At 51.8% G+C, this 21176-nt stretch overlaps 1 protein-coding gene and 1 long non-coding RNA gene across 6 annotated transcripts in view; one reads left to right on the top strand and one right to left on the bottom strand.

Moving 5' to 3' along the window:
• STK40 (serine/threonine kinase 40) overlaps nt 1–21176 on the bottom strand; it is a 37070-nt gene that overhangs the window by 12596 nt on the left and 3298 nt on the right. The window contains exons 1-7 of one of the 5 annotated variants that reach the window (XM_054690804.1): nt 9335–9436; nt 8654–8767; nt 7695–7814; nt 4470–4555; nt 3956–4099; nt 1778–2005; nt 906–958 (exon numbers count right to left, since the gene is read on the bottom strand). In XM_054690804.1, the coding sequence (XP_054546779.1) occupies nt 906–958; nt 1778–2005; nt 3956–4099; nt 4470–4555; nt 7695–7814; nt 8654–8767; nt 9335–9392 (803 nt within the window). In that variant the 5' untranslated portion in view covers nt 9393–9436. Of the gene's footprint in view, nt 1–905; nt 959–1777; nt 2006–3955; nt 4100–4469; nt 4556–7694; nt 7815–8653; nt 9437–9466; nt 9624–18609; nt 19410–21176 lie in introns of those variants that run through there. The other 4 variants (XM_054690807.1, XM_054690806.1, XM_054690805.1 and 1 more) reach the window with 4 other exon arrangements.
• LOC119236148 (uncharacterized) lies at nt 10811–15079 on the top strand. The gene is made up of 3 exons (XR_005122991.1): nt 10811–10932; nt 13487–13548; nt 14951–15079. It is a non-coding gene; the product is annotated as an uncharacterized LOC119236148 (long non-coding RNA).

Genomic DNA, 21176 nt, shown 5'->3' on the forward strand with positions numbered 1-21176 from the left:
CAAATCCCACCAACTCCTTCTGCCTGCCTGCCTGCCACTGGTGAGCCCTCCGGCTCACTCTAACAGATGAGGGGCAGGGTGAGAGGCTCAGGGGAGCAGGTGAGGGAGATGTGCCCTCTCAGTTCTGCGCTTTGAGGGTGGAGGTGGCGCATAGAGAGGGGCCTCTTCCTGTTGCTCCTAAGCCTCTGCCATGCCTGGCTGGTGATCCTCTGGTGCTGCCCCGGATCACTGGGGAAGGGCTCAGATGCTGTGCCTGAATGGGATAGGGTGAGAGCCTGAGGCAGGGACCTCACGTGGTCTCCCTCTGTCACTGGTTCACCGAGGACACTGGGGTGAGCCCAGATCCCCTCCACGATTGCAAGATCATTCCTTCCCACGGCTGGGAGTGCTGGCTCTGTCCAGTTGCACCTTGTTCTTTTCCAGGAAGCCCCCTTGGTCAAGGCTATGCCCCACCCCAACACAGCCCACATTCACTGGCAGGTCACAGTCAGGGCACAGCACCCCATACCCCCTACCCTGATGTGGGACATCAGGCTCCCACGATGTCCTGTCATGACCACACCTCAGGTCAGTCACACCTCCTTCTCCCTGAGAGCACCCTCTAGTAAGTCTGCACGGACATCTCAATATTCTCAGAACTCACCAAAGCATGGCCTCAGTTTTCTCACTGAGAGCACGTGAGGCCTGACAAATGGATGGCATGGGGGGTGGGGGCTCTGAAATCTGAACCCATTCCCACAGTTCCTTCTATGGCCTTCAAGACTCCCATTCTTAGTGGTACCATATTCCCATAGGGCAGAAGACAGAAGCAGATACCCCATCCCTCCTGCTGGGATTCCTGGGAGAAGAAGCTGTTGGGGTCAGATCCCCATGAGGAACCACGGAAGAAGAAAGGCAAACCTTACCTCTTGTTGAGCACCATGTTCCCAAGCTTCAGGTCTCTGTGCACAATGTTTTTCTGGAAAACAAGAGGTACGTGGTTTGTTCCATGAAGGTGAGAGCTGTGGTGGCACTCGGCTAGCCTGTAAGATGGGGGCACTCCAGGTATTTGGGAAGGCAGGAAAAGTGCCAGGATATGTCTCTTTAGTGTCGTGCTTTGATCTGTAAGCCACAGGCAGATCAGGACCATGCTGAGGCCTCATTAGCCAGGTGACGAATTGGGTAATATGGGAGCCCGGGCAGTCTCCACCCCACCCAGGGAGGTTTCCCAGCTTGTCCTCCCTCAGGGCAGCTGATGAGGAAACCACCCCTCTCTTCTCTTCTACTCCACCAAACATCACACATCAAAGAAGCATCTGCTGGATCTGGGGTCAGCAATGAACTTTCAAGATTCTGGGGATGGGCCTGTAGAAACTGGCCCTCGAAGAGGTCCAGGCCCTTCTAACTTGTGCCTTGGGGTACCTTTCACCCCTAATCCTGGGAAAAGTTTAGACAGGCTGTGGCCAGTCGGGTGGCTATTTCATTGTTGTCCCCCAAGCTGGAACTATAGTTTAACCTTTCTGACGGGGAATTACTGTGCTGCTCAGTTGCCCTGGAGTGCTCCCTGGGAGCTGGGCTGGGGCTGGAGTGCTGGGCCTCATCTGGTGCACATGTCACTCTGCTTTCCTCTGAACACTCTTAGCTGTAAAGCACCTCTGGGTGAAGGCAGGAAAGAGCTGCTCCCACTGAGCTTCAGTAAGAAGGTGGCTTTCTGCATTATGTGGGGCCCAGAGGCCTTTGTCAGGGGGACCCAGGATGCCCTGGGCCAGAGGATGGGCTACAGGGGAGTGGGGCTCACCTGGTGCAGGGCTTCCACCACGCGCACCACGTCATAAAAGATGACCACGGTCTCCCGCTCACTGAGCCTCTTCTCCTTGATGACGTAGTGCTGCAGGTTGATCAGGTCAGCAGTCTTGTCGCTGAAGTCGTGCGCACACAAGCAGTCTAGGACAAGGCAGATTCGCTTTTTCATCTTCTTAACCATTCGGCTGGATTCTGTATCCTCAACAATTTCACACGTGCGGTCCTGGGAAGGAAGGGAGTGGACCAGGGTTGAGCTGTAGGCCCTGCGAGGACGGGGCTTGGGGCTCTCATCTGGAACGCAGCACAGACCAGTGAGAGTTTGGAACAAGCTGTATATGGGGTGGTGGAGCGGTTGATGCCTAAGGCCTAGGCAGCATGGACCACGGGCTGTTCAGAATAGCCTAGTCGGTGGCTGAAGTTAAATCAGCAAGGGTTCAGGCTTCGCGCTTGGTTCCTAATACAGAGATTCTGGATCAGGAATGGGCATTTAAAGCCAAAGGGACTTTGAGCTCAGTGTGCAGGCAGCAAACTCAGGGCCCTGTACATCCTCCCCCGTCTATCACACTCCTGGGAATTCCAGTAATGACCAGTGTAAACTTCCTTCCAATGTCCATGACGGAAGAGGTCAAGTGTTTTGTGCATCCAAGAACTGCCTTCACATGGAAGCCAGGCTTCTGGGCAGCCATGTAACAGTGGTTAAAAGTGGCAGTGGCCTGTGACAACTGGGTTCACACCCCAGCAATGCCCTGTCCTAGCTGTGGGACCTGGGGCAGTTCTGCTCACCCCATCAAGTCGCTCATTGCTCCTCTGTAAAAGGGAGCCAGCAATGCCTACCTCACAGGTTGTTGAGAGAGTAATAAGACAACCAAGTGATTAGTCCTGTCCCAGCCAGGGCTCATTAAGGAGGCTTGCGAGTTCTGGATCCATTTCCTTACTGAAAAGGATCTCAAGTAAGGCAAAATCGGGTCCTACTAGCTTGAAGAAGCCTTTGGTCTCATCCCCAGCAGGCTGACTGTGGCCACTGGGGAACTCCTGAGGACCAAATATCATTTTTCCCCTTAAAGCAGGATCAGGTCTCTTAGTCTCGATCTCCGAGAGGACCAGCCCAGAGTCTGAAACACAGATGAGTCTAGAAATACTGTTAATCATCCAGGTTCTCCTTCCCAAAATGACAAAAACCAAGGCCAAGCTTTGGAAGCTTGTCAGAGATGAAATACTAAGAAATCACAATCCCCCTCAATTTGAGTTCATCTTGAAGGGAAACCAATTTTTGGAGTTGCCTAATGATAATGAACTGCCTCTGGTAGGGCCCATGTGTGTGAGTAGAGGCATTTTCTATTCATCTCAGAAAATCAGGCGGACAAGTTTTTATTGCCAGGAATAATGACGAGAGCATCTCGGGGTAGCGTGCTATTGGGCACTTTTCAGTCATCTTTCCCAGCACCTTCCGAGGTGGGCACCATTACTATTCCCACTTTACAGAGGAGGAATTGGGGGCTTAGGGGCCGGGACCACCACAACCTGAACCCAGGATTGTCGGTCCCAAAGTCTGGATGCCCTCCCTGATACCATCTGCCTCTGAAATTCCAGCTCCATCTTAGCAAGGGGCAGCCCGGTCAGCAGCCTGGCTCAGGGCTGTGCAGAGGTGCTGCCAGAGCCTGAGCTTGAGGCCCCTGGGCATTCTGAACCTGGTTCTTCATTTTACAGACACAATTTCAGTCCTGTCTGCAGAAGGGCTCTTTTCAGGGTACAAGTTGCTAGCTAGTACCTCTCCTCAGGGTCCTGGTACACGCAAGCACCAGGGACACTGTGGAACAAACTAAAATGCCTGAGCAAGTAAAAGGACTGCTGGCACCGAAACAACTGTGGAGACCTACAGGCAGCACCGAGTGCCTAGTCTTCCTCCTTGCCCTCCCTTTGACCCTAGCCGAGCTAATTCCTGACAACACAGCCACAGCCCGTGTCTTTAAACGACTTCCTGCTTTCCTCTTTTCTTGGAAAAGCATAAGCTGCGGGTTATTCGCCACGGTGACCGTCAAGCAGAGGGCTGCAGTGCTAGCCCAGCCCCGGGCGGACCTCCTGCCCGCCTGCCCGCCTGCCCAGGAAGCCTGATGCACCCAGCCTGCGGGGGCACCAAGGGTTGGGAGGGCAGGGCGCGCCCTCTGCCACTCACCTGGAAGAGCCCATGGTGGTGAACCACGCCATCCTGCGTGTGGAGGAGGGAAAGCAGAGAGTACTCGGTGTGTAACAGCATCTTGCCTTGCCTTTCCTCTTGGCTTTCTATTCCTTGGTCCCCCCTCTCCTCAAGGGTAAGGATCTTTAGGAAGACACACACACACAAAAAACAAAGTAAAACCAAAAACACTTTAGAAAGCAGAGCGAGGAGAACAGGAAAAGCAGGGGGTTCATGTCCCACCATGCAACACCCCCCCCAACACACACACACTCACACATGCACACACGAAACAGAAGTTTTTCTTAATGTGACAGCAGTGTAATTTATGCACAGATAAAGCTCTTGAAATCAAGTCGTTCCGAGTGAGACTGTGTGAACTTGATTGCTTCCTGGGAAGAAACGGTGCTACTCTTGTTCACAAGTGGGGCAGGTATGAAGGTGGAGAGGGGAGGATTCAGGCTGACAGGGCGGCCCCTGGACCCTGAGCTTCCCGGTTAGGTGTCTCACTTACCTTCAGCTGATAGAAGTCATCCGTGCCGTCTTTCCTCGCCAAACACTGCACAATGCTTGGCACCGGTGAGTTGCCCAGACGGGGACCTACAGCAAAGAGAAGCTGCTGGCTTACTTTCCAGGACCTGTGTTTGTGGCACCATGTGGTTTTTTGGCTAGATCTTCTCTTCAGGAGGGCACCACAGATCATGCCCACTGTAATCACCTCACCTCCCCGGCATAGAAGTTATATGTGCATCTGCCTGAGGTACACCTGGCGTTTATAGGCACACTTCTCCAAAAAAGGGACTCCAGGTACATGCAGGAATCTCTGGGGAGCATGTGTTCAAAAAAGAAAGGTCCCAGGTGCAACTTGGATGCTCTCAATCAGCGGCTCCAGGGTGAAGATCCAGAACACTGTGGCTGTAACACGTTTCCCTGGCAGTTTTGATAGAACTGCCTGGCCCTTGTCCAAGTACCAGCTTTAGGAAACCCCATACTCCTGGAGACACAGACTGCTGGCTGTCTTGTGATAGTACCCTGCCTGAAATTTCTGAGCATAAATCAGAAAATGTCACTGTCACCATGCAGTGAAAGTCTTATTAGAGTTCGGAGGCTCTTAATACATGAGCAACTCCTTTTTTGCATGATTTTGTTCTTATCTCCTTTCTAATTGATTGCACTTCCCCACCCCACCCCCACCAAGCTCTAGCTATACTGGGCTCTTAATTGCTAAGGCTTGTTTAATTCCTTTCCTGCCTCTGAGCTTTAGTACTTGCTGTTCCTTCTAGAGTGCTTTTCATGTGGCTGGCTCCTCATCCTGGGGTGTCAGCTCAGAGGTGACCTCCCCATACAGACCTTCCTGCCTACACTATCTTTAAGCCCTTTTGACACTCACATACATCATCTTGTTTACTTCCTTCCAGGCACTCAGTGGCCTGTGATGATCTTGTGTATTGTTTACTGTTTCTTTTTCCAGCTAGAATGTTAAGTTCAGTGAGGGTGGAACTTGTCTATCTTATCACTGCTGCAAACAACACAGGCCTGGTACACAGCACTGTTAACTATTTGCTGAATGAGTGGAGCTGTGCTCACAAATCCAAGGTGCTGCCCCAAAAATTCATGCCCAGTCTCTGGCTGCCAGGAGATTTGGGGTGCTCACCCTGTAACTCAGTTCTGCAGCACCAGAGGCCTTGGGTATGCAGATTTGTCAGGGCTGAGATTCTCCGCCTATAGGCATTCCCCCTTTCCCAGTGCCAGCCAAGTTTGAGTGTGGGAGACCCGAGGCTCTGGGGGCATCCACTTGGACAGCAGTGGCAAGAATTTCCCTGCCTGTTGCTCAAGTGCGCTGCCTTTGGGCAGCGGTGGTTCCCATCCTGCCTTCTCAGGGCATGTAGCCCCACTGGGACTGCAGCTGCAAGGTCACACCTCCAGCAGCTGCTCCTGGACAGGTGTTGCTTAGAGGAGCGTTGGGCCCTGCTGGTATAGCCCCAGCACCACAGCAAGCCGCAGGCACTAGAGGCCCACAAAATGCCAGGTCAACACGGTGGGCTCCCAGTGGCGCACTGGCGCACCCTGCAGTAGCAGGGACCTGTGTCCCAGTTCTGCTGCAGATTCTCCCACCCCACCCCCCGCCCCCAACCTTCCTGCATTGTTACACCAGGCCCTGCTGAAGGGGCTCTGGGTGTAGTGTACCTCTGGCCTCACTGAGGCTGGTCCTGGCCATGGCTCCTCCCAGCCCACCCATGAACCTACCCTAACCTCAGGGCCTGCCGAGTCTGTGCAGGCACTGGATTGTATTTGTGTTTGATCCCTGGATTGTAAATGGAATCGATTCAAGATATGAACCAATCAGATTTGAGTTCAGTTTGTGACTTAATTATTCTAATTGAAAAATCGAAGCAAACTGATTGGTGCCCTTAGGATTGAAAATGGTCTAATCAGGCTTGCAGTAGGGTAGGGAACCCTGAAAGAGTATATAAGGCAGGGCAGAAGCCAGCCTAGATTCATTCTACTCTAGGTCTCGGAAGAAAGGACTCAGGATCCAACCTCTAAAAGGATTCAGCAGATGAGCTCCAAAGAAGCATGGAGCAGACAATCTCTGTGGGACTCAGCAGACTTGCAGACCTCTGTAGATTGCAGAGACTAGGCTGTGGCACCTGCCTCTGACATTGCCTGCAGGGGGAACCACTGACAAGTGCTAACCAGTGCTACTGACTCTGTGTCTGGCCACCTTTGAGCAGTCCACCGCTTGTGATGTCCAGCACAACTTCCTGGTGCTGCTGCCTCCATTGCTGTCCAGTTCAGTGTCCAGTGCTGTCCAGCCCAGCCTCGAGACTGTTGCTGTGAGCTGCTGTGGTGTCACCTCAAGGGTCCCACCTGTGAGCACCTCCAGCTACCAAGGTGAGTTGGACTCTGGTGTACTGCTGACTGGTATGCCACCAGCTCCAGGCCCTCATCGACCGGATAATACCATCTTGCGCGAGTGGCCTTTGGTGGGGACTACTGAACGCTCTGGACACTATCTGGGATGACATAGCCAGCCGCTTGTGGTCTTAAAAAAACTCTTTATTTCCCCAGCCTCCTGTTTGTTAAATATATCCCACTGTAGTTGCACCAGAGTATGAGTGGTCTTGCAATTGTTAGCACATAGGCAAGAAGCCACAGTAACCTGTCCCAACCATGGCATTGTCTTTGGCACTGTTTTAACCCACATGCAAGCCTGAGCACACATGACTGACCTCCCGGGCCTCTGACATCAAGCAAAAAACGAAAAGACTGCGGCTCTCTGGGCCACTGGGAACACCTATTCTACAGGATTTCTATGCCTATTTTACAAGCAGTTTGTGGGTTATATCACTTTGTGAAATGAATTCTGCCCTCCAAAAAAGTTCAAGGAGTACCCTGAATGGTGGCCTCGGGTTCTAAAGCTGCTGTCCACTGCCCCTGTGTGACACTGTGGGGCACACACAGGATTCTCTAGAGGAAGGGACAGAATTTAGTTCTCAGTTGAAACTGGTCTAAAGCATGCAGCTTCAACAAAAATGAGTGACCTAAGGTTCCAGATTTTCTGCCGACATAAATTATACTGCATTTAAAGTGGTGAAGCTAGGGCCAGGCTGAGGGCTGGTCAGGACCCCACGCTGTGCGAGTGTCATGCCTCGCTCTGCCTATCACAGTGAGACTGTGCAAGCCAGTACCCGCTCCTGCTCCCAGCATACCAGCTCACCGGAGGGCAGAGGCTTACCAAGGATGAACGGTCCAGCTCTCTTTGCATTATTTCCGGAAATCCCACTTCCTAGAGCCTTCGCCCTGGCCGACGTTTCCCCAGCTCCTCTGTCTGATGCTCTCCGCTTCATTCTCAGCTCTAGACAGACAGAAAAGGGCCTTTTCACTGAGGAAGTCAGCGAATTTCCTTGTGCTAACCCAGCCTGAAAGTCTCTAACTTGGGGATGTGTCACGCAGCTGCTGCTGCCACCTCCTCCCCTTCCTGGGGCACATCCAAGGCTCCCAGGGACAAAGAACTGCAGCTCCTTTACTTGGGGTTAACGGGAGGCTAAAGGTGGATGTGCTCAAGGCAGCAAGGCAGCAAGGCAGCAGTCTGCTCAGGCAGCAGAAAGTGGATTTGTGTAGCTGTTACGGCCAGACGGGCCCCAAGAAATTGCCAGACACAGGAGAGCTGACGTGACTGTTCCCAAAGTGAGGCCTCCTCCCCCAAGCCCCTAAGCCGAGGGGCCCGAGGGGCGTGCCACTTCCTGGGTTCCACTGCACCTGTACTGATTTCGTCTCTGGGGAATGGTGGGAACTGGGCCCGGAAGTGGCATGAGGACATGAGTCTTGTGGAGAGGCGGGGTGGGGGGTCTTATATCCATGGAGTATGGATAACTGCCCTGAGGGTCTCCGCTCTCAAGCTTTCCTTCACTCTCTGGTTCTCTCAGACAGAAAGAACACCTCCAAATTGTCAATGAGGGTTTTACTCTCTCTTCCCTCACTCCTATTTTCAGTTTTTCCTTAATTACTCGTAAGGGGAAAAATACATATTGTGCATGTATATGAGTAAGTCCCAGTAAGTCTCTTTTCCCTCAGAACACGTCCCATATTTTAAGACTACGTATTTATTCGTATATTTGTATGCTTAACATCTGCCTACCACCACTAGGGTAAAAATTCCATGACGCAAAAAAGTAAAATAAAGCCACTGCACACCAGCAGACAGCATCGTGGCCTGGCCTGGCCCAGCAGACACTCTGTGAATGGAGAGAAGTCTTCCCTTGGGTCTGGTGACGGTTCTTCCCTGCTCAGCGGTCCTGTGCCTGTGGGCTTCAGGCAGCTCCTGGTAAGTTGGTTTCACTACCATTCCAGCCCCCATCTGTCTTCCCTAGAGCATCAAACCTCCTCTCCCTTCCTGGTTCCCTGGAGAGCAGCATGGAGGCGTGTCACATCTGTGTAGACGCTGCCTGGGCGCCTACGCACAGGCTCGGTCTAGACAACAGTTTGCCGGGAGCAGCTGCAGCACAGACAATGAGTGGGCTCAGCCTGACCCCACCCGCCCCACTCAAGATTCAATACAAGCAAATGGCATGGGAATTGCTTCAAAATGTAGATAGACAGAAGGACGGGGCAGAGGGGCAGGGAGAGGGAAGGAGGCTGGCAGGAGAAGTGGGAGAAGGCTGCTTCCCTTCCTGGCCATCCCCTCATGTCATCCAGAGCTGGAGGAAGCAGCGTGAAGAGACAGGCCTGGAAAAGTGGAAACTGTAAGCAGGACCACTGGTGGAGTGAGCAAAGTCAAATCCTGCTGGGGCCACTCCTGTCCCCTGACCCTGCTGATGCACAGGGAGGGTGTGCCCCACCCTCACATCTCCCAGACGAGTTTCCCTCCAGAGACACCTGCAAACGGTCCACAGATACTCCCAGGGGAGGCCACTTTGAGGGCTGCTGCCTTCATACTAAGATCTGAGATTCTCAGGCTCTGGTTACCCTGGTCTCAGGACTTGGGCCCAGAGACACTGGTGCTCAAACCTGAGTGAAGGGCTCTGACTGAGCCTGGTTTGGCCCATGGCTCAATCCCACAGGAACTCTCAGTCCAGGCTTAGAAGTTTCTGGAGCTTTAAATCTGTCAACTATTCCATGTGCTATCCTCCCAAGTCAGCCCCAGTGACCTTAGAACCTGAACTCAACAGGAAGTTCAATGAGGCAATAATGGAGGATGAAGCGTAGAGGCCAGGAGGGAGGTACTGAAAGAGAACCCAGCCTGGTACCCCCGCCCCCTGCATGGCTGTGATCCTCAATCCTGAAAACAGGGGTTCTATTTGCCAGCCCAGGCTGGGGAATGAGGTGTGGTCCATAGTACCAGAGGGCCTTGGTTCTATGACAACCATGAGGACATGCACAGAGAAGGGGTTGCCTGACCTACCTTGTCAATTTGGGGTTGGGTAGGTAATGTGATCCCAACTCTCCCAGAAGGCAATGAAGGCTGGGTCATGAGCACCACATAGGGTTCTAAGGCCCATGATGCCAAGTCCAGGGGTGCGGTGTGACAGGGCATGGAAGTTAGTGTGTGTGGGGGGAGAGCCAGGCAGAACACCCTATGGCTGAGCAAGGTTCAACATGCTGGATCTACCACCAATTTCCAAAAGGAGGTAGGCTGCAAAGAGGGATGGTCCTGGGGCGGAACTTAGTCTTTCCTCAGCTCTACCCACCACAAGGCGGGTGAAACCTGGCCAAGGCAAGGCCCATCACTCACATCCAGAAGCATCTCCACAGGAGCCCAGACACACATGGGCCAGACACACAGCCCATGCAGAGGACACACACCTGCAAAGCCAGAGTGAGCCCGCCCTCACAAACATGAGGGGCAGCCATGGGGCCTGCCACACAGGTGCAGAAGGTTCTGCACTCAACCACGTTCTAGGCAACCTCTGCATCCCTGGAGAGATAGGTGAACCTATAAACCAAACCCAGTGAAGGCAGACTGTAGGGCAGCCCCTGCAGGGAGCAAGCCATACACCTTGGCCAGCGCAGTGCTCACTGTGTGGGCTAATAACCACTAGCTGGTAGCCACAGTCTGTCAGCTTCCAATGCCCATCAGGAGGCCAAGGACTGAGTCTATACTGCAGGGGCAGGCTGAATCACCGGTGTCTGTCTGCTGGCTTGAGGCTGTAGGCCTGGGGGTCTGCTAGCCAGCCTAAGTGGCAAGCTCAACTTGTGGTGGGGAGGACAGGAGGCCTGAGGTCAGCTGAGCTGTTGAGGAGGTAGAGGGCTGCTGGACAGTGACAAGGCACATCTTGCAGTAGAGGGCACAGTACAGTTGGGGAGCGCCTGCCCTTTTGGGCAGAGGCAAACAGCATCTCATCCTCCTGTTTACTTGTCTGTGGGGGAGCAGAGGCTGGAGCACCAGCTGGCAATCGTGAACTAAAGGCACAGGAAGGGACTATCCATGATGATGAAGCCACCTGAACGGGCCCTTCATCATATTCCAGCTGGAGGTGAGTGTTGGGGGCAGAGAGGACTCAGTGAGACATGGAGCCACCAGTCTAAGATCTCCAGGAGCAGGACTGGGGGGAGGAAACAGCATGTGCACTGGGCTGTAAAACATTTTTTTTAAGATTATTTATGCATACAAGAACTGGGGTACAGGACAGAGGTGTGGGGGGTGAGTGGATTCACCAGAAACAGAGTGGGGAACAGAACAGGAGGAATGACTGAAATACCCTGCTGAGGGGAGCAGTGGGTGAGTCAGGAGAGGTCTGCTGCTCCATGTGGGTAGCTCCCTGGCTGAGGACTGAAATTCTGCTGCAGTGGCTGTGAATAGCCTCACAGGTTGCACCTTAACCCCTTGCGCCAACAGGGAGGCCCTGGGCTGTAAAACTTTTATAGTGAAAGGACATAACTTCTGGATGTTGTCAAAGTGAATGACACAGTTAAAAGACATGTGAAATTCACTGTGTGTAAGTATACCTCAATTAAAAAAAATAAAAGCAAGTTACAATTTTAACCAAACAGTCAACCTGATGTGATATGCTGAGAAGGACACATCACTTATTTTTTTGGCCAGAGCGCACAGACTGAATCTGATCAGGAGACAAACCTATATTGAGGGGCCTTCAACAAAGACAGGCTGTATACTTCACAACAGCAATGTCAGATTGTTAAAGATTGAAGAATTGAAAGAGATTAAACACATATGCTAAGTAAATATGACAGGTGATCCTGGAGGGCAAACATTGGAAAGAACATGATTGCGGCCTCCCTGGTGGTACAAGGGGTTAAGTCTCAGCACTATGAAGCTATTGGCAGCCACTGCAGCACGAGTTCAATCCCTGGCCAGGGAGGTGATCCACACGGCGCAGCAGACTTCTCCTGTCTCCCCCACTGCTCCCCTTGGCAGTGTATTTTAGTGGATCTGCCTGTTCTGCTCCCCACTCTGTCCCTGGTGAATCCTCTCACCCTACTACACCTCTGGCCTACACCCCAGCTCTTGTATGCATAAATAAATAAATTTTAAAAAAAAAACAACATGATTGGATGACTGGCGAGATGTGGGTCTAGGCTGCACTGGGCTGCATGCAGGCCAGGAAACAGTGGTGCAGCCATGTTCAATTTCAAATTTCAACTTGAAAACTGCACTGTGGTTATACAGGAGAGTATCTTGCTCTTTGATGATAGAGGGTGAAGTGTTTGGGGGTAAAGGGTCACAATGTCTGCAACTTAATCTCAGGTCCCTGAAGGCAGAGGAGCAGGTGCTGGAATAGCTCCCAAGGCCCTGGAAGAATCTGCTGTTCAGTTTTGAGGGCACACAGCTCAGGGTGGCAGAACGTGTAATCTCACACTTGTTAGGCACAGCCAGTCTGGTATAAACAGTTCAGTCTTGTATGCCTCCTTCTCCCCAATTAAGCAATCAGGGGTAAAAAGGAGGCTTTTGTGCAATCTCCAGGCCCACCACCTGGTGGCGTCTCTCTGCAGTACATCTTGAAAGGGTTTCTCTGCACAGGTGCAAGATGGTGGGCACTGCTCGCCATCAGGAAGTATGCGGAAGACTCCCTTCAGTTACTTGCATAATTGGGGACAAACATTCCAGCAGGTTGCCCTTTCTCCTCTGCTGGGGGGCTTGGGCATGCAGTATCTGTCTCTGCTATGGGACAGATGATGAGGGTCCTCCAGTGCTTCCATCCTAAACTCCACACTGACCCTGGTCACCTCTGTAGCCTCACTGCCCTTACATGCCCCTGAAATTCAGTATTACCAAATGACTCACAATTCTCTGCATGTGCCATGATTACCCTTGCCCTGCCCACTTTCTCTCTCTGGCCGGCTCGTTCTCCCTCCGTCCTAACTGAAGTGTTACCTTCTGCATAAATCCTCTCTTCCTCCAGCTCTCAGAGTGCCTAAGCACATCTCTGTCCCCCCAGTGCTGTAACCACTGGTTTATCTAACTCTACCCGCGTCCCCAGGCTGTGGGCTTCCCTGAGGGAGCTACTCAAGTCATCTCTGCTTCCCTGTATCCGAACTCAAAGCCTGGCAAAATGCTGAGAAAACAGTGTAGAATTATCTCCCCAGATGGCACTAAAGCCCATATTGAGGCACCCAACTAAAGGCCAGGGATTGAAGGTAGCCCCCAAAACTGGAGGGCCACAGCCAAAGGTGAGTGGGCTGCAGTGGTGCTGGGAATAGCTTGTCCAGGAAAAGTCCCAGGTCAGAAATGCAAGCCTGGGGCAGGGCAGGTTCTAACTGGCAGCTAGCCAGGGGCTGTCCTTTCCCAGTGTTTGCTGCTGAAGAGCAACCCCCATTGAGGAATGAAACCCATTCACAACCTGCCTGCAGGCCTGCAGCCCATGCCAACCCCCTCACAGACAGAACAGCCCCCTTTTTGCTGCATCCAGCAAAAAGACTTGCTTTCTTACAGTATTATGTGGGAGCAAGTAAGTGACAGCCTGCTCTGCCCCCTCATACCAGTGACGGATCCTCTGGGCCACTCTAGATTTGTAGTGTGGAGGTCCTTCTGCTAGTCAGAAAAATTAATGCTACTCCTTCTTCCCCCAGAAAAGTCCTGGCCCAACCATGCATTTAGCTGACTGCCCCGGAGTGAAGTGATGAGGCCTGAGGTAAGAATGTGAGATCTGAATATGCCATTCAACTAAGCTGATCTGTGGGTCCCTGCTTTCAAGACTAGACCCTTTCACATTAAAGGGCTTGTAAATTCCCTGGGCCCTTTTCTAAATGGTGAGCTTCAGACTGGGAACCTACTTGGGAGGCCCAGGCCCTCACATTGTCTATCACAACTAACTTTTGCACAAGGCAGTGTAGCTTACAAAGCACTTTCAAATACATGATTGTAAGTGATCTCCCCCCAGCCCCCAAACACATTTTTTAGAAAAAGAAACCAAGGGCCTCTCTTGGTGGCACAGGGATTAAAGTCAGGGCTATCAAGCAATTGGCAGCCACTGCAGCATGAGTTGATCCCCAGTCAGGGAGATAAGCCACATGGCACAGCAGACCTCTCCTGTCGCGCTCGCTGCTCCCCTCAGCAGTGTATTTCAGTCAGTCTGCCTGTTCTGTTCCCTGCTCTGTCTCTGGTGAATCCTCATACCCCTGCATCTGTGGCCTACACCCCAGTTCTTGTGTGCATAAATAAAAATCAACCTTAAAAAAAGAAAAAGAAACCGAGGCTCAGAGATGCTGAGATGATCTGGCTATTGCAATTGAAAGAGTTGGGATGTGAACACAGGTTTTCCAGAAGGCTGTGTTCTTTCTACTTGACCACACTGCTTCCTCAGCTGCTCCTTCTCTACCTCATATCTACTGTGGCTTCATCCACAGAGGAGATAGCACCTTCTGGACTTCCGTATAAGCAATCATTCTCCTGGGAGCTACAGGAGGGCAGGGAGAGAGGGGCTGCGCTTGTCCCTGGGAAAAGATGCATCTCAGCGCCTCCTGAGCAGGTTGACTCTGGAAAAAAGGGCCGAGTCCAAGCCTGGGTTACCGAGACATCCTTCCACCAGTTAACAAGGCAGTGTCCCCCATCCCTCTCTGACCCAAGCACTCTGGGAGTTAACACCAATAGCACCTCAGTGCTCACACGTAAGTGTTCCTACCAGTGCCACCAACTTCCCTAGAGACTGCTCTCCATCCACAAGGTCAATCCACAGAACCAAGAGGGGCTTGCAGCCCACTGGAACCCAGTGTTCTAAACCATAAGCCAGTTACCCAAATGCCAGCTGAGAACAAGATGAACTTAGGGGTCATGTAGACCCGGTCCAAAATTCGGTTTCTGTGGCCAACATGCAACTGAAGCATCCAGAGGGAGGAGGGGAGAGAAGGTAGAGGGAAGGAAGCACGAAGGACTATGGTGGCAGGCTATGGGTGACCCTACAGTGGCCATGCCTGAGGGGAGGATCCTAATGTAGCCTAGATTAAGAGTACACGAATAGATATACAAAAAAAGAATCAACAAAAAAACCTACCTTCAGCTTCTGTCACCTCTCTTGCTTTGTGACCCTGAACTAGTCACCTACCCTGCACGGGCCTCGCTTGCCCCATCCCTGATGCTTGAGGGACCAGATGTGATCCTGCGGCTGGCAGTGTCCTGAGTTCTTTGCTGGGTAAGAGCTGAGAGCTCTGTGCCCCATGCTGAGGTAAGCTCCCCGGTAGCAATCTCTCCTGGCGCATTTCTTTCTAACTATCTTTTGATTGGCATTAGGAACTCTTCTTAGTGCTTCCCAGATTTTTTTTTTTATTGTCATAATTTTATGAAGACTTCCCCCACTTTATTGCTGACAAAGCAAAGCCTAGAGATCCTGGCCCACCTCATTGGGCCACAGGAGGCTTCCTGAGGCCTGTTCTCTTCTGCTCCTGTAACCGGTTGGAAGGGGGCTCTGTTTGAAGGCTTTTCCTTTGAGTCTGAATGACAGCCATCCCTGAAGTGGGCATGGTAACCTGAAGGCTATAAGCAACCTCCCTAGAACAGCTGGAAGCCATTTGCTCAGGATGGATGCTGGGTGGGTGGGGAAGGTAGAGTAGCAATCGCTTGCCTTCAGCCAGGACTCCCCTGATGACAGAGATTCATGCAAGTGCTGTCATCCTCACTGTTCCAAAACAGAGTGATGATTTTATTCATTTTTAAAATGCGGGATATGTATAGCTCCAATTTGTCAAGAATACATAACATCACATCATCCTGTAAATGACTGCCTCAGGGGTAACCAGTGAACTGGCTGCTTCTCATGCAGCTCTCGCACAGGGTGAACCCCCCCCCCCAACCCGCTCTGCTCTCAGGCATGTGGGAGAGTACCTGCAGCAGCCAGAGAGGAAGTGACTCAGCCCTGTGGGAAGTGGGAGGGGCAGTCAGAAAGAGGGCTCTGTGCCCAGCCGGCTCCCCCTTGTACATCCGCACCAGGCTGGCCTCTGTTGCTGTCTTTCCTCAGCAGGGCCACAGCATGCTGAGCACAGCAGTCTGGGGTCCAGCAGAGGCCTGAAGATGTGCTGCTCCCAGGGAGCCCAGAATCTGCAGCTGAGGATGGGGGTCTAGCTCGAGTTGCTTCCAGGAGGCAAGAGTCACACACAAGGAGATTATGTAATCAGCAGTGTCCCTCTTCACCCCACTGCCCTGAGAAAGTCCCTACTGGGCTCCTCTGTGACCTCCATGAAGGTGGGGGAGACTGGAGGCTAAAGGCACCAGGTCAGTCCCAGAGCATTTTGGGGAGAAAAGGGCTGGGCACACAGAGGTGGAGCCCTGGGCCCCTCTGGGGAGAAGATAAAAGGAGGAAGAAACTAGTCCCTATGGAAGGGACAAAGGGCTTCATCAGATCAGCAACCCAGATCCACCAGAGCAAAATCCAGGGCAGCATCACCAACCCTGCCACCAGCTCACCCCTCCCATGGGCCTCCGGAAGCAGCTGATGTGACAACAAATAATCCGTCACTGTGTGTGGGTGTTGGAGGAGGAAGGGACAGATTTCATAGCTCTTTCTCGGGCTGTTCTGCCCCGTATCTCCCATGCAGAGAAGCAGCAGAGAAGCAGCGGGGTGGGGTGGGGGTAACCAAGCACTTGGCTTAGGAGACATTCCTGGTGTGGCCCCGTGGTGCTGTGGGGGGTCTTCTGCCCTGTATAATGACCAAAGACTGAGTCACTGACAGCCCTGCCTCCCTTATGCCTGCCTGCCCTGCCTCACTGGGGTTCGCAGAGAAGACTGCAAATAGGAGCACCCTGGTGTGAGCATGTGATTAAGGGGCTCCACAGCTTAAAGCAGTCCTTGCTTTTTGCAGTCATGTGGCCCCAAGAAAAGGTGTGCCATGCGTGGAGTTCGGGTTCTTCCCACCCACGACCCAAATCAGGCAAGGAGAAAGCAGCAAGCGACCGAAAAATGGCTGGCTGAACCCGAGAGCCACCTTTGTGCTCATTCTGTGACCTGGACATGATTTCCTCTGCTCTGCAGCCCCCTTGCCTAGAGGAGGGGGACAGTGCTGCCCCCACACAGGGTTCCCTGAGGACTGCCGGGAGCCAGTGTGTGGGAGGCACCAGACAAATGTTAAGTTTCCTTTCTTTCATTCCAGATTTCCAGAGCGACAGACGGGAAAGCCCGGGCCAGGCCCAGGTGCATGTGATTCTCTCTCTTTATACAGTTTTTAACAGCAGAAATCACAACAGTCATCCTGTGCGAAAGGCAATTTGGACTGGGGCCAGCCAACTGCCTTTCCTTAACGGCTTCTATCAAAAATTCAATTCCATTTCACAACTTTGACAATGAACAATACCGTTCACTTTCTGCTGTTCTACTGAACGCTGCTGGCTATGGCTGCTCAGAGGGCCGAGATCACAGAGGCAGACGGCAGGCTTTGACATCAGAGCCCCTCAGCAGGCTGTTCAGATGGGTGGGCCGCTGAGGCCAGCCAGAGCCGATCTCAAGGGCCACGACCCACCACCGACACTTGATCCACTCAGCAGCAGAGCATGCTCCCTTGCTTGCCTGTGTCTATCAAAAGGCTGAGTCCCGGAGGCAGGGTCTGGGACCGTGTCCACCTCAGACCCCCTGTGCAGGTCTGGCAGATGGGCAGAAAACATGTGAAGCCACTGTTGAAAAGAAGGCGCACATAACTTGGGGCCAGCAATATTGGTTCTAGGGATTTATTCTACAGATACAATTATGTGTTGTTCAACAACAGGGATAATTCTGAGAAATGCATTGTCCTTAGGTGATTTCCCCACGTGAATGTCAAGGAGTGTAATTACACAAGCTTGGGTGGTAAAGCCCACTACTGGCCTAGGCTATATGGGTGAGCCTGTTGGGATCACCGCTGGGTAAGGGGGTTTGTTGCTGCTGAACAGCGGTTACTCGCCCAAAGTGACAAAGATAAATGTGCATGAGGGCCCCTGTAGTACCAAGTGCGGTGGCCAAAATCCCACAAAAGAAAAAAAAAATCATGAAAATCAAAGCACACACACACCTCAGAGAGGAAACCACTGAAATGTCCACCAAGAGAGGACTGGTCCATTATGTGGTGTTCCATCCAGATACTAGAACACTACGCAACCTTTTAGAATTAAGTCCACACCTGCCAATAGATCAAGATGCCTTGACACATTATAAAAAAAAGCAAAAAGCAAAGTGCAGCACTAGTTGTAGAACATGACCCCTTTGAGTAAAGAGATACCCTTGAATATGCATAGGAAATTTCTAGAAGAAACTTAACAGTGATACCTCTAGGCAGTAGAACTGGGGGCCCAAGGAAGGGAGGGAAGGTTTATTTTATATTCTTTAGTACTGTTTAATTCTTTTATCACAGACAACTATACTAATAATATTTAAAGCTCTGAACATTTTCTGAATCCATTGTAATTGTTAAGAGTAATGGAATCAAGGGAGGCTGGCCTCCAAGGTGCACACTAGAGGGAGTATGGTGGGACACTCTCACCGCAAGCCCAAGCACCCCGAGGGTCCAGGGCAGGTTGCCGGTGCCAGGCTGCTTCAGAATGGGGACGAAAGGGACAAAAGCACCACTCCTGGTATAGGTAAGTGCTCCCAGGTAACTTGCAAACACACCCATAGGGAACTTCCTGCTCGCCACCTGGCACCTGTAGGGCTGGGAGGATTACCAAACTGCAGATCTGGAAGCTGACTCGTGACACTTCTTTGGGACACTCACCGACCTGCTAACAAAGAACTCACCTGGGCCTCAGCAGAGCCTGCCTGGGCCTCCGACTGCAGAGCAGGCACCAAGCTGAACCTGCTACAGAAAATAACACCTTGTGTCCAATCCTCATTGCTGCCTTAGGAGCAGGGAGCATTGTTTCCCTGTCACAAAGGAGGAAACTGAAGTTGGAGATAGGAAGCGACTTGCTCAATGTCACTCAACTAGCAAGTGGCAGAAATGGGTTCTGAAGCCAGGTCTGATGTGAGCCAGGTCCTTAACTGCTGGGTGACATGGTAAAAGTCTCCTCACCCACTACCCATGGGCAGCAGGAGGAGAGGCTTATTTCCAGGCAGTGACAGATTCCAGTCTTTTGGCCAAGTGGGATGGCTTCAGCTTTGTCATTGTCCCTTTCAGCTCTACAACTCTGAGTCCAAGATTCATTGTGGGCTGGGATCCCTAGGGCCAAAGCCTGGCCAGCACGTAGGCCTGGGATGGCATGAGCTCGGGAGTCACACGAGGGTGGGCTGGAAATGCTGCCCTTACTGGCTATGTAACAGTGGACTAATTACTTAAACCCTCTGCGTCTGGGTGTTCTGTGTAAAACAGACACCCGTCCTTTCTTAGGCTGTGAGAGGAGTTTAATACATATTAGGGCGATGGGGATCCTTCTTTTGTGGCTGGTTTCCTTCCTGTACCTTCAGGAGGGGCCACCTTGGAAGAAAAGTCAGAAGAGAACATGCCCCGTGGAATTCACCCCAAACATAGTAATGCCAGGAGCGCCACACATATAGCAAAAAGTGGCAGGACTCTTGCTCTCTGGAGCCGGCAGATGCCCGCAGTGAGGGTCCAAAAGCCCCACAGGTCTCCCATGGGGCTGAACTGAGTCTCTTCCTAGAAGGACCTGTTGTTTTTCATACCCCCAGAACAGCTTTGCCCAAACCCAAAGACAAATGATAGGCTCCATGCGTCCTGCTCTTGCCGGTGCCCACTAAAACATCTAGGTCATTCGCTCTTCCTTCTGGAAGCTTGGGTCACGGACACCCTAAAGATGAAAGGTACTCTATCTCTGTTGCCAAGTGGTCTATAAACATGTAGAGCTTCAATTTAAATGACAAGAGCCCCTCTTAGTTTTGCTACCTCTGGTCTTTCAAACAACTAGCCTTTCTTTGATATCAAAGCCTAAATATATTGCTTACACATAAGCTCTGGGGAGCCTGAACTCACACCCAAGCCAGACTGCCATTAGCTGGGAGGGGATGTCTACACTGGGATGGAGCTTCTTCAGGGAGAGGGGTTCACAGTATCCCCTCAGGAAGATGAACCTCAATCCAAAGACTAACTTTGCCCTTTAACGGGGTGTGTGTGTGTGGTACGCTGCACCAATATATTAAAAGGGGGACCAGAAATTCTTTTTAAAATAACGTTAATAAAAGGTATTGCTTGAGGTAGCAACCCCTTTTCTAGGAATTTATCCTGCAGACACCTAAGATGGGCATAATCATATGATGCAGAGATTCCTTTCAGCCTTGTTTGGAGAGCGTTAGATAAGAGAATAGCCCACGTTCATCAACAGAGAGCTTGCTGGATAAATTACACACACGACAGGAGACAACATCACCAAAGGACCCAGACATGCATGTGCCAAAAGGGCACCGCGTCTGAGAGAGTAAGTAATCAAACACCACCCTTTCCTCTGGGATCCTGATTAGAGTCCAAGGGGATATGCATGCTCGCTGTGGGCACTGGGTCACCTTCAAGGCCACAGTCTCACCTGAGCAGGTAGAGGACGAAGAAATGCTCTTGTTTTGTATCACTTTCTCTTCTACTTTCTTTATACCACAAATGCAAGAACAAATCCTGCGATAATCTCCTGAAGTCCCACCCGCCAGCAGCCTTCCCACAGCCTAGTCAGACTGCGGTCTGGCTCCACGCACCCGTCCCATAGAGCTCAGAGGGATAAGGGCACCAGAATAAGGGCTCCCCTCACTTCCCTGATGATTCAGAGTGAGTCCAAGGTGGTCTCTGGCAGATACTTCTTCCTGAGAAGGACTGACTGCAATCTGACCTCAAGATCTCTTTCTAGGCAAGATCTCAGGGGAGCACTGGGGAAACTCTCTCCCCTGTGAGGGAACCCTACCGTCTAGGGCCCCATCTAGTTGTCTCTCCTTGCTGAATCAGTGCGGATAGTTCAGCTTGATGGGCTGCTCTTTAAAGACATCTGAAAGCTGAAGAAAATGTATTTTGCAGACTCAGGCCCTTGAGTTTCTGAAAAACTAAAGAAGTATAATTGAGACGAACGGGAGCAGAAGAAAGGTGAAGAGGAATGCTGCCCTTCTCAAGCTGCTGACTCAGGTAAAAGCAGAGGGAAGCCTGGCCCAAAGCCCGACAGGGCACCCCAGGACTGTAACTGATCTCTCCCGTGAGGGTGAACAGGGCCTGCTGAATGGAGCTGGCAGTTTTCACTGGCCATTATCTTCTCCCAAGCTGTCCTATCTCTGCACTGTCATTCACTCTGTCACCCAGACCAGGAATCTCAGGGTCACCTGCCACTCTTGCTCTTCCCTCAACCCTCATTTCCAAATACTCACAGAGAACAGTTGAC

The sequence above is a fragment of the Talpa occidentalis genome, unplaced genomic scaffold, assembly GCF_014898055.3.
Source record: "Talpa occidentalis isolate TD23 unplaced genomic scaffold, MPIMG_talOcc4v2.1 talOcc4.9, whole genome shotgun sequence".
NCBI classification, from domain to species: Eukaryota; Metazoa; Chordata; class Mammalia; order Eulipotyphla; family Talpidae; genus Talpa; species Talpa occidentalis.